This window comes from Saccostrea echinata, unplaced genomic scaffold, assembly GCF_033153115.1.
Source record: "Saccostrea echinata isolate AGI-Se365-2 ecotype Australia unplaced genomic scaffold, CSIRO_AGI_Sech_v1 ptg000012l, whole genome shotgun sequence".
In the NCBI taxonomy this organism is placed as follows: domain Eukaryota; kingdom Metazoa; phylum Mollusca; class Bivalvia; order Ostreida; family Ostreidae; genus Saccostrea; species Saccostrea echinata.
In genome coordinates, this window is record NW_026889761.1 from 12,319,277 (window position 1) to 12,335,435 (window position 16,159).

General features: G+C 32.4%; 1 protein-coding gene across 1 annotated transcript; it reads right to left on the reverse strand.

The window, feature by feature from the left end:
* Nucleotides 1–6,922: 6,922 nt before the first annotated feature.
* LOC133185009 (uncharacterized) lies at nucleotides 6,923–9,000 on the reverse strand. The gene is made up of 3 exons (XM_061320074.1): nucleotides 8,244–9,000; nucleotides 7,704–8,213; nucleotides 6,923–7,138 (listed from the first exon to the last, which is right to left on the reverse strand). Exons 1-3 carry the CDS (start codon nucleotides 8,893–8,895, stop codon nucleotides 6,933–6,935), a joined length of 1,368 nt encoding a protein of 455 aa, XP_061176058.1. The 5' UTR covers nucleotides 8,896–9,000; the 3' UTR covers nucleotides 6,923–6,932.
* Between the last annotated feature and the right edge of the window lie 7,159 nt (nucleotides 9,001–16,159).

The following is a 16,159-nucleotide window of genomic DNA, read 5'->3' on the forward strand; positions in this document are numbered from 1 at the left end:
ATTAGTCATATTAATATGCAGGCAGTCTAAGGTCGCGTAGATTCAAATTTGTTTAAATCATGGTCTCAAGGAGCAAGCGGGGTCAGAATAGAGGGTCTAAGTACATAGGAAAATCCATCGCAGCTTTGAGTCCACAAGGTCTGATAGAGAGAATCGATGTGAATCACCCGTGGGCAACCGAAGATGAGGTTTATTAGGCTAGCTTAATTGATTTTGTTGTTCTTTTTTCAGTTTTTAGTAAGTCAATTTAAAGCGAGCGCTAAATACTGTGTTAAAGACAAACTTTGAGAGCGTTGGGATTGAACTCCTGAATTGGCTCAGTGTATATTTTTTTCTGGTTCCAATTTCAGGACATATTACATTTTCTCGAAATTAATTTACATTCTAATGGACGCAAAGTTTTATGAAACCTTTTTATAAATGCACTTGGCATTAAAAGACAAATATATGGTGTCTTTAATATTTGATTTAAAAGAGATATTGGAAATGAAATCTGAGTGCAGAGATTGTACGTTTGTGATCTTCAAGTTCACACTTTTAACAAAAAGGCTTCAGGTGTCCTTTGTATTTCTCAATTTCTAATGTTCTTCCTTTAGTAAAGGAAACATGTGGTGCTATCTAAACACTTTTAATATCTAGAAGTTAACAAACACGCTGTGTTTGTTTTCGCACTTTATCTTGTGATATGACAAATCAAAATTGACATAATATGTTTGGCATTTGCAATATTGCTACCACGAATAGAAGTTATTTAATTTTTTTGCGATTTATTTTCTGGGTGGATATAAAACACTTTCATTTAAACGTATGGTAGTTTCGACATTAATTTTCATCGTCGTATTATTTATAAGAATATGCATAATTTTATAGGAGTTTTTTAATAAAAATTTTAAAATGTTTGGATTGATGACTGCAATTGAGAAATTCAATTTACCTGACAAATTGGTTTCAAGATAAGAATATATGCCTAAAGGAGATATTCTTTTCATACAAGTATAATACATGTAAAATTATTTTTATCAGCCTAATATGTTTCATCGCCACAACAGCATGTGTGTTTTCTTAAAGCAAACGTTATAAAACCATGCACAAATCTTACGAAATTAGTTAAAATAGTCTTTTATTAAAAATTGTGATTATTTTCAATCAATGATACGAGCAGTAGATTATAAAGACGATGGTTGGATCTAATTGTACACGACACATGGGAGGTACGGATTAGTCTTCAGTAAAGCAAGAGAGAGCTGCAGCATTTGAAAAATAATTGGTATAAAGTAACTACTAGCATAGCAATTTCCATATTTATTTTAGTAAACCTTATTGCCCGAGACATACATCTTACAACATTAAATCAATCTAACAAGCATACAAAAGTGGGTTGTGTGGCATGATATGATATATACATATGTAGCATATAACTATATATAATGTTAAATTATAACAAATAATAATATACAAATTACCATATATATATATTAGACAGAAAATGATTTGGGACACTTTCACGTACTTCAAAATCATGTTGAAGGTAAATATATCTAGATTGCACAGTTTCTTATTTTTTTACACTGAGCAGATGAATTAAATTGAAAGCTGAAGGGGTTTTTCCAGTAATGTTTCTTAATTTATTGACATATAATATCACTAAATTGAGAACATTTTAAAATAAAATGAATTTCATCCTGAATATGTGAATGGCATACTTCACAATATCTGTTATCTACTGGTATATTATTGTGACGGCTTGATTGTGAGATGACATATATTCTACATAGTTGCTTCTTATATTTGATTGGGATAATTTTTGTTAAGTAATATTGGAGAGAGAAGTTATCAATGATATACTTAAAAATTATGCATATCAATCATCATCAATTGAAATCGAAGAATTTTTATTGTTTATTGTTGAAGGGGGGAGCTCTGCGGCCCATACATTTAGGTACATGTATACAAGATATACAATACAGTTAAAGGATTCAAAGATACATGTATTACAATATGAAAACAAATGATTATAAGAAAAAAAAATAAAATTTAAGTAACCAAAAATGAGATATCATTAATGATATTTAACAAATTAGTGTTTTTCTTTGTTTTGTAGATTTCAAGAGGTTATTGATAAAGCTTCTGAATAATAAGGCTTAATATTTTTCACGTAGATCAAAAAAAAAATGCCAGGCATATAACATTATGAAATTTATCTTCTATTTCTTGTGTGTTAAAAAATGAGCATTTGTGTTCATTTCTGGGTACCTTCCATTTTAACATTCAGGGGACATACGTTTCTGCTAATTATTCTAAATTTTCAAACATAGAAAATAGTGCATTTTTCAGAAATAAATTTTTAGAAATTATTTTTTCAAGACTGTGACAATTATAAATGCTTCCTGTTGCACTCTAATTTTAATAACGTAGTTTATTCATTTTGTTCAATATAAATTTCAAACAATTAAAAACACACACACACACATACACACTTTTTTTAAGTTAAAGAAAATACTTAATACAAAATTGAAATATGAAATAAGATGACCAAAACATACATATCAAAGTACTCAGAAGTACAGAGAGCCGGGCTCATTTACAGAATAGTGAACCAAGACCGTTTTACATGAAACATACATGCTCATTGTGGTAACAGATAAACAACAAGAAAACATTGATGTAACCATCAATTGTCGCCCGGGAAATAAATAAAGTAAACAATGGAAATGAGTCTTGATCATCAAACCGCTTCGATATGTGTGAAAAAGGCATGTGTCTAAATGATGGAGTCGATAGTAGAGAATATTTTGAAAACTTATAGTCAGATGAAAATCGAACAAAAACGATACCCTTTTAAATTTTATCAATTCCTCAAGTAAATGTTGGTTACATAAAATATAATTTGAAACCAGACACATGCATCACCTATTTTCAAAAATGTCTTTCACTTTAAGATAATAAAACACGAACTGTGTAAAGTACATTTTTACGTTTTTATGCGATAAGTAAAATTCGATGTTCTAAAAACAGGGACCTGTCGTTTTTTCGATAGTAAATGATAAGCAACTTTATATATTAAATATGAAAAACATATATATTTTTACAGATTCACTTTATGGAAGTAAATATATTGTGTATCTCGTAATTTATAAAGGGAAAGAACATTCTGATTAACAATCTTTTTAATGTTTAGAAAACCTTTAATTCTGAATAACTTCTCCCACCTCAATTCCCATATACCAACACTTAAACTTATATGTATAGAGCAGCCCGGTCCTCCGGGCTGCAACAAGTTCAGACACTGGAAGAATATGTAACACAAAAATACATTGCATATAGTATAAATTAAAAATGTTTAAAAAAATTAAATAAAACGTAGTTTGAATTTAACATTTTTTTTTTATTGTTTCGGGTCTTATACTACTTTAATACATAAGTAAATGAACATTGATGCAGAAGGTCAAACGTTTATGTACAGATGAGTCCTCAGCGGGGAGTTTTGCATCAAGGTGTACATCGGGTCACGTGCTCCTCGCATTAGTGTTAGCCTGGTAACACAACCTTTATTTATAGAATGTGACGCAGACAGGGAGACCTGATGAAAACCTTTCGCATATTTCTAACAAATAATTCATCGAAGAAGAATGGAGAAAGTATATTACCATTAATGTTTTGTTTTGTTTTATTTAGAGAAATTCTTAGTTAAGTTAAATTTGTTTAGTTTAGTGTTTGTATTGCCTCAAAGGTGGTTGAGCTTACGTACTATATTCTTACTCGTTAGATTTGGCGGTGAGGAAGCAGCATTTCCGGTTGAACACCGTAACAAAAGCCGGCTATTGCTCTATGAGCAATGAGCCCGGCTAAAAATGACGGCGCATTACTGTCCAGTCCAAATCTCTCTTCGCCAAGAGGTTTCCTATACGTATAGATCGATCGAGTTACACTGTACTACCAACAAAAAAAAATCACAGGTATGCTCTCAAATGGTCCTGTCTCTGACAACTTTTTTTCTGGCATCGATATAAGTATTGAGATCAGATAACTAATCAATCATAATATTTTCAAAATCGTACAACAAATCTATCATAATAATGAAAACAAAAAATACTTATTCCTGAGCGCAAATTTTATATTTCATTTTTTTTATCCAATACATTTATAGATAATTTACAAAAAGTAAGCAAGACACAAAAAAGAGGGAAAAAATAATCCAGAGAGAGGGGAAGATCAGCACCCAGATTCCTTATCAAACTGCTTCCGAATCTCTTTCCTTGGTGGAGGATATATCTTTTCCTGTAAATTCTTGCTGACATTAAAACACTGTCGAACAGGATAATCCATAAATTGAAGCCTCCATCAATTTGACTTTCATACTTAAACAAAATTGCCTTCTCTTTATGAGAGAAATGGTTTGTTAAGTTTTTTCAATATCTTACAAACATATAGCGGCCGTACACACAAATTATTAAAAAAAAAAATCCTGACCGGAAACTTTTGTTTTTGTTGTTTTTTTTTTTTTTTTTTTTTTTTTTTTTTTTTTTTTTTTTAAGATAGGGTTTATGCCTTTATTTATTTATTTTTTTTTTTACTAATGGAACATTCTTTTTCTTTCTAAAATTCCATATACTGAGTAATCTGTTTGTTGAACAGAGAGATAAACACATGCAGATAAACGCGTTAATCCTTCCAACTTTGTTGATGAAGAAAAATATGCAAGTATTGATCATGTTCATAATTAAACATCTTACCATTTTACTATGAATGTCAACTTTGGAATAGAAATTTCATCCAGACACTTTTATCGAATAAATAGTAATCAAGTAAATACACCGTACAATGTATACGTATGTACATGTACTAGAAATAGTTCACTTTCAATACAATGTACACTTTGCATGTAATGTGCACCAAGTTTCAAAAGCTCTTTACTGTTATTCTGCCAATACCGTCATTTCCTTTTATTTCCATCGTTAGCTGCTAAACCGTTTTTGTTCCGAATTTTAGAATGATCAAAGTTAAGGACAGCTTCAGCAAATGAAATGACAGTCGGTGCTTGCAATTTTCTAGAGACACTGGTTCTGTTACTACTCCCAGATGATACACCGCTTTGGAGGTAAAAATCAAACTTCAAGGAATTTAAATTGTGCGGTTCTGTTGGCTGTCTGCTCCAGTTTTCGCCCTCCGAATCAGATGGTTGGCAGCTATCAGTATACAAAACCAATGGACCTTTTCTTGTGGTGAACGTCTTTGGAAGAATCAACGGATACTTGTTTCTATTGATGGTTAAATCTGAAACATCCGAAACTTTATTCGGAGAATTTCTTCGACGTCTCTCATGAGGAATACGGCTAGAATGTCTGCTTCTGTCGCGTTCAGTAGTGATTTCAACTCTTTCGCCGTACCCCGTGGACCTTATTTCTGCCAGACCTTTACTTAGGTTAGAAAGCAACATGTCTGTTTATTCTGTATCGGTCAACGAAATGACACTCCAAGAAATGGCAGCATATTCACTATCTCTGATTATGTCTCTTATTTGAACGTGAGTTATACAAAAGAGGAAACACACTCTTAATCTCCGTAAATCCTAAAGATTAACAAAAAGGACTCCCGTGTTTTATTTCACTGAAAAATCGAAAAGATGAAAATTTTCAAACCACGCGGTAATATGGCCATGAACAAAAATGTCTGTCACAACCGAATTTTAAATTTGATGTCAATGATTTGAAATGCGAATTAAATAGATGTACTGAAATCCTTTAATATCTGACCATTGTGTACGTAAAGGTGAATAATGCACTGTATGGCTAACGAAATCTCAGGAAAAGTTCAACAGTGAACGAACAAGAAAATAACTTTTGCGCACGGGAAACAAATTCATATACATATAATGTAAAAAGTATTTGTTTTTAATTTGTCAAGATAAACAAGAACGGACAATCGTTTATACTCGTACGTAAACAAGCCTCTAGTAACCACTTTGCAGGTAATGTAATGTAACACAATTGGTTCCTCCTTTGTTGGAATTCCAGTCTCAAGTTCATGGGAATAACGCGTTAAAATCCAACTACCGCAATTTAAAAAGAGAAACTTTACCCCAAAGAAAGTTTATTTCGCTTTCCAGTGTCTCTCAGCAACCCAGTGAATGTCCTCTTCTTCCAAGAGTCACATCGAAAGTAAAATCTCTTTGAGATGACAGGTTAAGAAAACAAATTGATGCCTTGCATATGTAAACCTAGCGACCAAGACATAACCAAAGAGAATAAAATGCAATAAAAACAACGAGATTTCATGTATCCACACAGTCATTTAGTAGAGAAACGGATACATTAAAGGCAGCCCGACCTTTATCAGAATGTTACATCTTTAAAGAGTTAGGAATTCCACTCTCCCTATATCACTGATGAAAGGACAAGTTGTTAAAATGTTTTATGTATTTATTCAATCTGTATATTTAATATTTTAGATGCTTACTTTTAAGAAATTTACATATCAGAATGAATGAGGGAGAGAGATAGTCATATTATAGTGAATTCATTATACATGTAATTATATGGTCTGTAAGGTATTGATTGGTTATCCTCTGTTAATTACATTTTAATTCAATGTAATATGCAAACATCGACTTTATAGCCAATTTTATGATTTGTACATGTAAATTGCACCAGACTAGCAGTTTATCTGTCATATTTTCAAATCAATTGCATAGTATTCCAGAATTGCTTGAAGCGGAAAAAAGGAGAGAAAACCAAATTTGATGCTGAATTCAGTTTAATTTCTTTTCATTTCTTTCATCATTTCCCGCAAATAACAAATGAATGAAACTTCAAATATATATATATATATATATATATATATATATATATATATATATATATATATATATATATATATATATATATATATATATATTCTGAAAGTGAACATGACTATGGTCAGATTGCCGGGATTTATCCAAATCCTTTAAGAGAAAACGAATGTCTTTGTGTTTCTCCAATGGGTGGTAAGAAAGTTTGTGAGTTCGAACTAGCACTTGATCTATGACTGCTTGGTCTCCTTGGTGATCCGGAAGTTTTCTTCACGGTTCGTCCCGCCAAGCGAAGGTTGAATTCTGGAATTCCAAAAGTCAGACCGAGACTTTCAACGGTGTACCTCTCTGAAATGAAACGTAAAAATAAATGGTCTTTGTTATATATATATATATACATATATATATATATATATATATATATATATATATATATATATATATATATATATATATATATATATATATGCATTTCTTTTCTAAATGTATCACAATATGCTTTTAATCTGTCATATTGTAAATTAACCTGATGGCAGTGTATGCATTAAAAAAGTTCTCTGTATCGATCGATATATGTGAACATGCATATAAATAGGATCACCTCAAATTAAGTGTCGATAAACATTTTCAATTTTGAAATTGTTCATAATAATAAATTATTATTATTATTTACAATTTCAGAATTGCAAATGTTTCTATTATTTTATCATATTATTAATTGAAACATGATTCCTAAAATAAGTTCCAAACGAATTATCCCAGTGACCAAGTAATGTCCTCTTCATCTGATGAAAATAAATTAATCCAAGACATGAAGAAGTGTTGCAACAAAGATTGAAGTTTCCGCGTGTTACAGACAAAAAAAAAAGTGATTTTCCTCCAAAGTAATCAGAAATTCTTAAGTTGTACTCACCTTCATGATGGTGTTCGATGTCCCCATTCTTATTCCAGGCATCTTTGCGAACAGTACTTCCTTTCATTGCGCGTTTCATGTACAAACTAGAAAATCCTTCCGCGTGTCTTCTGGTGGCAGCCAAAATGAAAGATCGACGACTGTCTGATGTTTTCGGTATCTTCTTTGGTTGTTTGAATGTTTGTACTGGCGATTCACATTTTACGGACCTTTCCTCTGGGAGTTTCTCTTTCGTGTGAAGAACTTTTTCCATTGGTTCAATTTTCTCTGAATCTACCAATGAAATTTTATTTACGAGGCTCGGAAGTGTGTTACCGTTACTCCATACGTTTTGAGGGATTTGGTCGTTTTTCGTTGTTTTGTTATTGCACTCTTCAGAAATTTGAGATCTATCAACTGTTTTGCTTTCCTTTGAACTTTGTTTCACTTTAGGTACCCCGTTATCTTTTACACTACTTGGTGCGTTCACTCCTGGATTTGCAGGGTGCAGTTTGGTGGGTTCCAGCATACCTTGTTCTATCTTTTGTTGTTAAAGTCCTGATCCCTTTACACCATTTACGGACAGTCTTCTACTAGATTTAGATGGCTCTGTCTGATCCATTGATTTTTCCCTTTGCAAACGGTCGCTTTTTCTGTCCCCTGTTTGCTGTCTTGTACTTTCAATTTTTAGTGTCGAATTTTCCCTAGTCGTCGATTCACCAGAATCGGTCAAACATCCAGGACGTTTATCTCGAGAAAACTTGTCATAAAACTCGTGAGAGTAGAGTACAGACATTCGGATGTTGTCTTGGTGATTGACCTTTGTCCCCAGAGTTTGACAAATAGAACACTTTTCCCGACTATCACTTTCCCTGTCCCTCTGCTGTTCAGTATTGCGTTTTACGTCATTCATGTCTTTGTCATAAACGCCAATTTTGGAACACCCGCTACATAGAATTCCACGAGGAAAACTTACATTTTGCAAAGCTAAAGACGCCAAGTGGTCTTGCAAATCCCCGTCTTTTTGTTGAGACACTTCTTTTGCCTCCTCGTCGTCATCGTAGCATTCAACGTCACTTCCTTGGTTACCGTCCTCTGTCTCAAGCACCTGTTGACCAACTCCTTTTCTTTTGTTTCTGTAATTCTTTCGCTCTTCACGTAATTTAACTTTGCCGATGCCTTTTGTTTTACGTTTAATTTGGTCGTTCCTCATAATTTACTTAGAGCTTGTTTTATGTATACATTGTGCCATTAATCAATAGTAAATATTTGGTTTTATGATTACGTTCGTCTGTCTTCAACAGCAGAACAAATAAAGCCAAAATCCTGGAGTCTGCAAGGAAGGGGAATACACTAAATTAACACCATGCTTGGAACGTGCATTTAAATCAGGGTATAATATATCAACAAATATAATGAAAGACCTTTTGCTGAAGTATACACTGACAAAATAAACGGCAATTACAGCTTAAACACAATTAAATCGATGGATTCTGCTTTTACAAATAATAGAAAATCGAAACTTGCAATATAATCACATCCGATGGATGTAGATATTCAATTATTATTGGTTAACAAATTATTGAATTACATGAACTTCCTCAATTAAAGAAGAAAATGAACCATTTTCTAAAACGCGACATTTGCCCCTTTGAAATTTGATAGGCGAGTTAAATCACTTTGTAATATTTCAAACGAAATTTTTCCTTGCAAATTTTGAAACAAATAAACAATTATACTCTCTTGTATTCAAAATTACAATTTAAGTCAGTCTAAAGATTGGTTTTACATCTTAGGGCAATCAGTTAACATTTAATTGTTTCATCAATAATTGAGAAAATCGCCGCCGCTTCCATTCCAAGAAACAAGACCACCAAACATATATGTGCAATGGTCCGAGTTTATCAATTATTATTTACAATAATTGTAAAGAAACCCTAATTTAAACACGAGTTAATAATTCTATATAAACGTTTGAAGAAGGTTGAGAGAGAGATTTACATTTACTTCCCAAAATAAATATAACAAAGAGGAACATAAAGATTTTTCAATAAAAAAAAAACTTACCTTTAAATTAAATCAATAGCGAATTAAGGATATACTCTTGTCAATAAAAAAGGGCGATCGACTTAATAACAGACATGAATGTTGGAGAAACAATCAACTCTAAGATAAGAATTTATCAATACCGCGGGAAGGCAATAAGATGAAATCGTCTTAATATCGCCTTCCTACCTTAATCAGAGACCAGAAACTTCTAAAGACTACGGCCATGGTATCGTAATGAAATTCTCACAATCATTCCAGACAACCTGGTTATGACCTTGTGAAGAAAGGAGAGTTTTGACCCCCTAGCAAAGACAGAATAGGAAACATGTAAAGTATATAGGGTGGGGGAACAATTGAATGCAGACTGTGTACAATGTACACAAAGATCCAATAAACGTGTCAACAGGGAAAACAATGCCAGTATATACCCCTCTATTTCCCTACAATCATTCTCGTGGCTTTTAAATCACAATGGTTTTGTTATATCCCAAAAATGCATTCAATAAGGTTATTTAACAGGTTAAAATATATGTCAAAAAGCAAATAAAAGTCCTTGTCGGAGTTCATTATATTATGTTAGCAGATATCCTATAGAAAGCTGTCTTTCCACTGGATTGACAGAATTCTCTACAATTTGTACAAAATTATGTAGGGGTGTGCGAATCGTACCATCAACCCCAACATTTCAAGTGATCAAGTATTAACTGATTTGACATTTTTGAAAAAGAAATGATTTTTAATATACTTACATATTGCTTTGTGTCAGTTTGAATTCAAATTCCTATACATTTTGCAATTAGTAGTAAATGTATCGTTGATATACAAACAAGCTTTTAAAGTAGATTATGAATTAAATTTTTAAATGATCGCCAATGCGTCAATAGTTAAAATGCAAACATTGCAGGGGTATGCCAAGTTGAAAAATATTTGTAAAATGTCTCGGAAGTCAATACAGATTTTTTTTCTTTCTTGAGATTAAATCTATTCTATTTTCCCCCAATAAATCAATAAAAAGTATATCAAAATAATGATGGTGTTTTCAATTTGAAAGTTGACGAATGTATCACTTGAGACTTTTCACCGAGGCTATTGTAATGAAGCGGGTTAACACTTTATGAAAAATATGCCAAATCTGACATCAGATCTTTTATCCTTTGAACCTTTTTAAATCGAAATAAAAGCTTGTAAGAATATTACAAACTGTCTAGTGAAGTCATCATTGCTTAAAGTTAAAGTAATGCAGATTGATTGCCATATTACATCTCCATGATGATGTACATACCTAGAATTTCAAAGAAATCTTAAAGTCTGTTAATGTTCAGGTATAATAACTCGTTTTACGACTATGAAGATTCCCAAAGAGCTAACACAAGATCGTGCAAAGATTGTTCAATGTAAATGTAGTGAACTTAAACATTACATTTAGAAATTATGTTATGACATAAAACAAAGTTTAAGAAGTCTGGGCATTGACACTTTATAGCTAATTTTCACATTGGATGAATATGCACAATAAAAGTGGACATTTGATATTATCGCAATGACACAGAGCTTTTATTATTTGTATTGTTTATTTAAAAAGAACAACATATTTTAGATCTTATTTAAAACTACATCAAATGTGTAAAATTCGTTTATCTTGTAAACTATTTACATAATAAATTTAATCTTTATATAGATATTTTATAAACTTTATTTAAATCAAGAAAATAATGAAAGACACTTACTTGTATATACATCCAGCATGTAATTCTAGGCACACACTCACTGATCGACTCTTTGTAAAGTGTCATTGAAATTAAAAATAAAACGATTGCATAAAATTACGACTGGTCATTTATCCGCCATTCAAGATAAAGAATAGTAAGGGGGTAAATTAAAAGACGTTCTATGAAAAAATCAGCTGACGTTAAATACCCGTAAAACAGATTATCCAATAATGATAAATAAAGTAGAAAACTTTTAAGCACATGGTCCTGACAACTTTCAATAATCGTTATGTCACAGTGAATTTTACATCGACCGTTTAATTAATTTCTACGGTAAAAATTATGATGGCTTAATGGATTTTCTATTTACACCGTATAGTCTCGACGCATATTTTGCATTGCATTAAGCACTTCTCATTGAAAGAAGTGCGAGTCCATTTAAGTTGAACGTCTGTGACCAACCATTGATCTTTTGTAATAGCGCCACGGGAATAATGTATCCATTAATACCTCAATCTGATATACTCGGCAGGTATTCTATATATATCCATCGTGTCTAAAGACTTATATATTGAGGGATCTTAAAAAGCATTTTATTTTCGACGGAATTCATTATTGGAAACATTGAGCGAGATTTGATTAGATGCGGGGGCTTATAAATAATTCAATGTAATGAAAAATGGTCGTTGATAAATTCTTTATAAACCTCATGTGCTCAGGAAAAAGGCAGAAAGTGAAATTGATTAGATATATGCTTACAGGTTAAAAAAAAAGACTTCATCTATACGTTTATCGGAAATATTCTCAATGTTATTCTAAGCAATGCAATCACCGGGCTGAATACACGCTAATGTGATAAATCATCTATAAATTCATAGTGCATTGTATAGTTTTTGCTCGGAGATAAATCCAGTAAACTTAATTTTTAACTGATATTAGAAGGTCTAGTTCAATTTCCTTAATATTAAAAGCTATAGTTATATACTTCTTTGAATATTTTTGGTATAATGTAATGTCTACATAAATCGTATATAAATCACCTTGTATTGTTACAGAAAAGAGAAGCTCGGGAGATTGCATGATTTTGTAGGCGAATGTTTAAGTGTATGTTTTTAATTAATTTACTATATTAATGCAACTACCACTGAAAAGAACTAGTTCGTTTTCCCATACAGAATCTCCAGAAACACTCGAATGGGGAATCTTGTAAAAAATTACGATAGCCATACGACATTTCTATGGCAACCTGATCGAGTTACCCTGCAACTTAAATCAAGTCTCCACACATGCACATGAATGCTACGGATAAGATAGTACGTATATAGAACAATGAAAATATGCACCAGTACATGACAAAACGAATGCTAATACAGGATTCTATGTCTCACAACATCATCTCTAACCAAACATATATATATATATATATATATATATATATATATATATATATATATATATATATATATATATATATATATATATATATATATATATATGACCATTAAAGTAAGTTTTCCTCTGTGAATGAGAAAATGGTCGCAGAATATTTGCAAAACCTTACCTGAGTCCCGACACTTCCGATGTTGTGTTACCTGAAGGAGATCACATATGACCTCGCCGTCCTCTAGTTGATAATATACCTATAGGTATTTAAACCATTTATCTCTCATTGTATGTGTCCGTACTTATTTTGTCCGCGCAAATAAAGTGTAAACAAAAATTCATGTTGTACAACAAAGATTAAGATCTCTGATACGATATAAAATGTAACGCGGATATGTTGAAAAACATGTTTGTTTTAGAAATGAAAATCGTGAGAATATACTTCAAAGACTTGGACATAAAAAGATTACAATGGTTTATGATGTTTGCATTCTACTCTATGATCTTCCAGAATTCTCAAACGACACCGCACACTTGTCGTTATACGTTAGGTCAACAGGTGACATCTACCTAACATAAATACGAGTAAAGAGGGGTAAAAATCTTTAATGATCCCTAGACGATTTCCCGTTTGTTGTTACAGCTCGTGAGTAAGCGACAAAGGAAAGCCCCTTGATAATAGAGGTGACGCTGAAAAGATTATGTTAAGGCAAATGAAAAGTAATGTTTTTAAAATTCTCGCACATTCAAACTGAATTTAATCATATCGCACAAAATTGCTTGATATAAATACGCTTCAATTTCAAAGCTTTTAATTTGCACAATTATGCATAAAATATGGAGATAACAAATAGTATTGAAACTCAAAAGTCCATTCAAACAATAGAGATCAGGAGCAGAGTAAACACGGACCTATAAAAACTTCAGAGGTGTGATCAGGTGGCATGGAGGAGTGAGCATCCCCAGCCGACCGATCATACCTGCCCTGTGCTCCTTGAGTTGTCATGCTCTGGGGGGAAAACCGGAAAATCCATAGACAATTCAATGTGTAAATAATGGCCTAACAATTAGTATGAAAAACGTCAGTCAGCATTTGACTTAATGATAGTTCGATACAATGACCTTGTTTGCTCAAACAATCTTACGTTAGTTCGAATGTTGATTGACGTGGTTAAGCCATTATTTTCATTATGAATTGTCTACGAATTTCTCCGTTTACCCAGTCATGATAAGGGGCACACAGCGGTCGACAGAGAATGCTTCCTCCTCTATGGCGCGCGATCCCATCTCTGATATTTTCAGAGATCTGTGTTTGCTCTGCTCACAATTTGTCTTGTTAAATTGGACCTTTGAGCATGATTACTGCTTGTTATCTTCACATTTCATTGAGAGCTTCTTGTTCTTATTTTCCGTTCTTTCTGTGGAGATGGATACTTGTGAAAAAAGTGGAAGAAGTTTGCTGCAAAGCGGTACAGAGCAATAAGCCGCGGAGCTCGTTTTCGTTTGGCCATCCATTTTCAGCATCTGCTCGCATATGCGCTTTTTGTCAGGTCAGCCTCGTTTTGATAACGAAATTTGGCACGTGCCTGAGTAAAGCCTATTTCAAAGCAATAATTATAGTCAAAAAAGTAAAAAAAAAAAAAAAAAAAAGCTATCAATTGCGGTAAAAGACTGTTATAAAATAACTTGACAAAACAATTGTAATCTAGTATATCAAAACTCAAAAGCTATTTAAATCGTTTATACATACATGTATGTACATGAACTTTGTTAATTATACCACTACCTGAAATCTTAACAGTTAAGTATCAAAAGCAGTTCCGAATTAGCCAATCTTCTTTTAGAAGAAATATGAATTACTATTTTCTCACGAAGATGATACACTGTATATTCATGCGCAATAGAAATATCTTTTTACAATTACTGACCAACTTTCTTAGCCACAATACCCATAAACATAAAATATACCAATCGATTGTAAAATAACAATAAATTGACCCTTTCGTCAGGCTCTGAGCCATTTAATGTTGATCAAGTGAATTAAAAGCAGTTCCATATTTTGGTTCCTGTACTGGCATATGAAAAAAAACCCTTATATACAAATCATTTTAAAAGTTCTTTTTAAATAATCGAAAGGAAATTCGAAGTGTTAAAATGCATTCAACATAATAATGCTATTTTACCATACAAAATTGATCATTGTTAAATTTTCAGTTGAAGAAACGTTCGTATAATGTGTCCAGCTGGCTTGCTTTTTATCCTACATTAAATAGATTTGCACTATATGCCTAATAATTAACGTATAGTGCATGTAATTTCGTCAGAATTGATGGGGCTATAGAGGTAAGTCGGCGAGTGACAGTTATTTTGCTAATAAAGGAATCGTCATATCATGTTTATCGAAACTCCATAGAATAAAACCGGTATGAAAATAACTAGAGAGGAAATGAAAATATCTATAATCAAATATGTGCAAATAATCATCATAGGAATTCGAATATTACATTTATGTAACACATATGAAATATGAAGATACCGATTAATAATCAAGCTCAAAAGTCCATTGAAACAATACAGATTGGAAGCAGAGCAAACAAGGACCTCTGAAAACATCAGAGGTAGGATCAGGTGCCATAGAGGATTAAGCATCCGCTGTCGACCGGTCAAAGCCGTCGTATGCCCCTTATCATGATTGGGTAGACAGAAAAATTTGTAGACAATTCAGTGTGAAAATAATTGCCTAGCAATTTGTATGAAAACATTTGACTTAACGGCAGATTGTATCTGTTAACAAGGTAATTGTGTCGACCATACGATTTGCAAAATATTTACTTTAAACGAGACTTTCATAAACTTATTCGACAATAGCTCTCCTCGTACTAGACATTGTTCGTAGAAGTTGCTCTTGCATATCGAATCAACTGGAATACATAAAATCCATACATATGCAATGATAATGGTACGTTGCTACATAAACAAGGGAAGCTGACGAAAGAAAAATTGTTGCAACAAACTAAGAGGGATTATGCTATCATGCTATTAGTCCAGTTCCATCCTCTGCTTTTTCTCCCTGTGTCTAATGTCTACCTTTCCCTCTTCCTTTCCCTCTACCCCCCCCCCCCCTTCCCACAATTACATGTTAATATATAATCATTACTATTTTGCTTAGGATATGTTTGTTTTAATAACATCATGATAAGTATTTCATTAACTTATTTTTACTAATAGATGCAAGATTGTGTTCTATTATTGCGTAGGCGAGATAAAAAATTAGCATATCACCATTTAGCATTGACTGTGTAAAATTAGTATAATAGTGAAAATTGTAAATGCGTA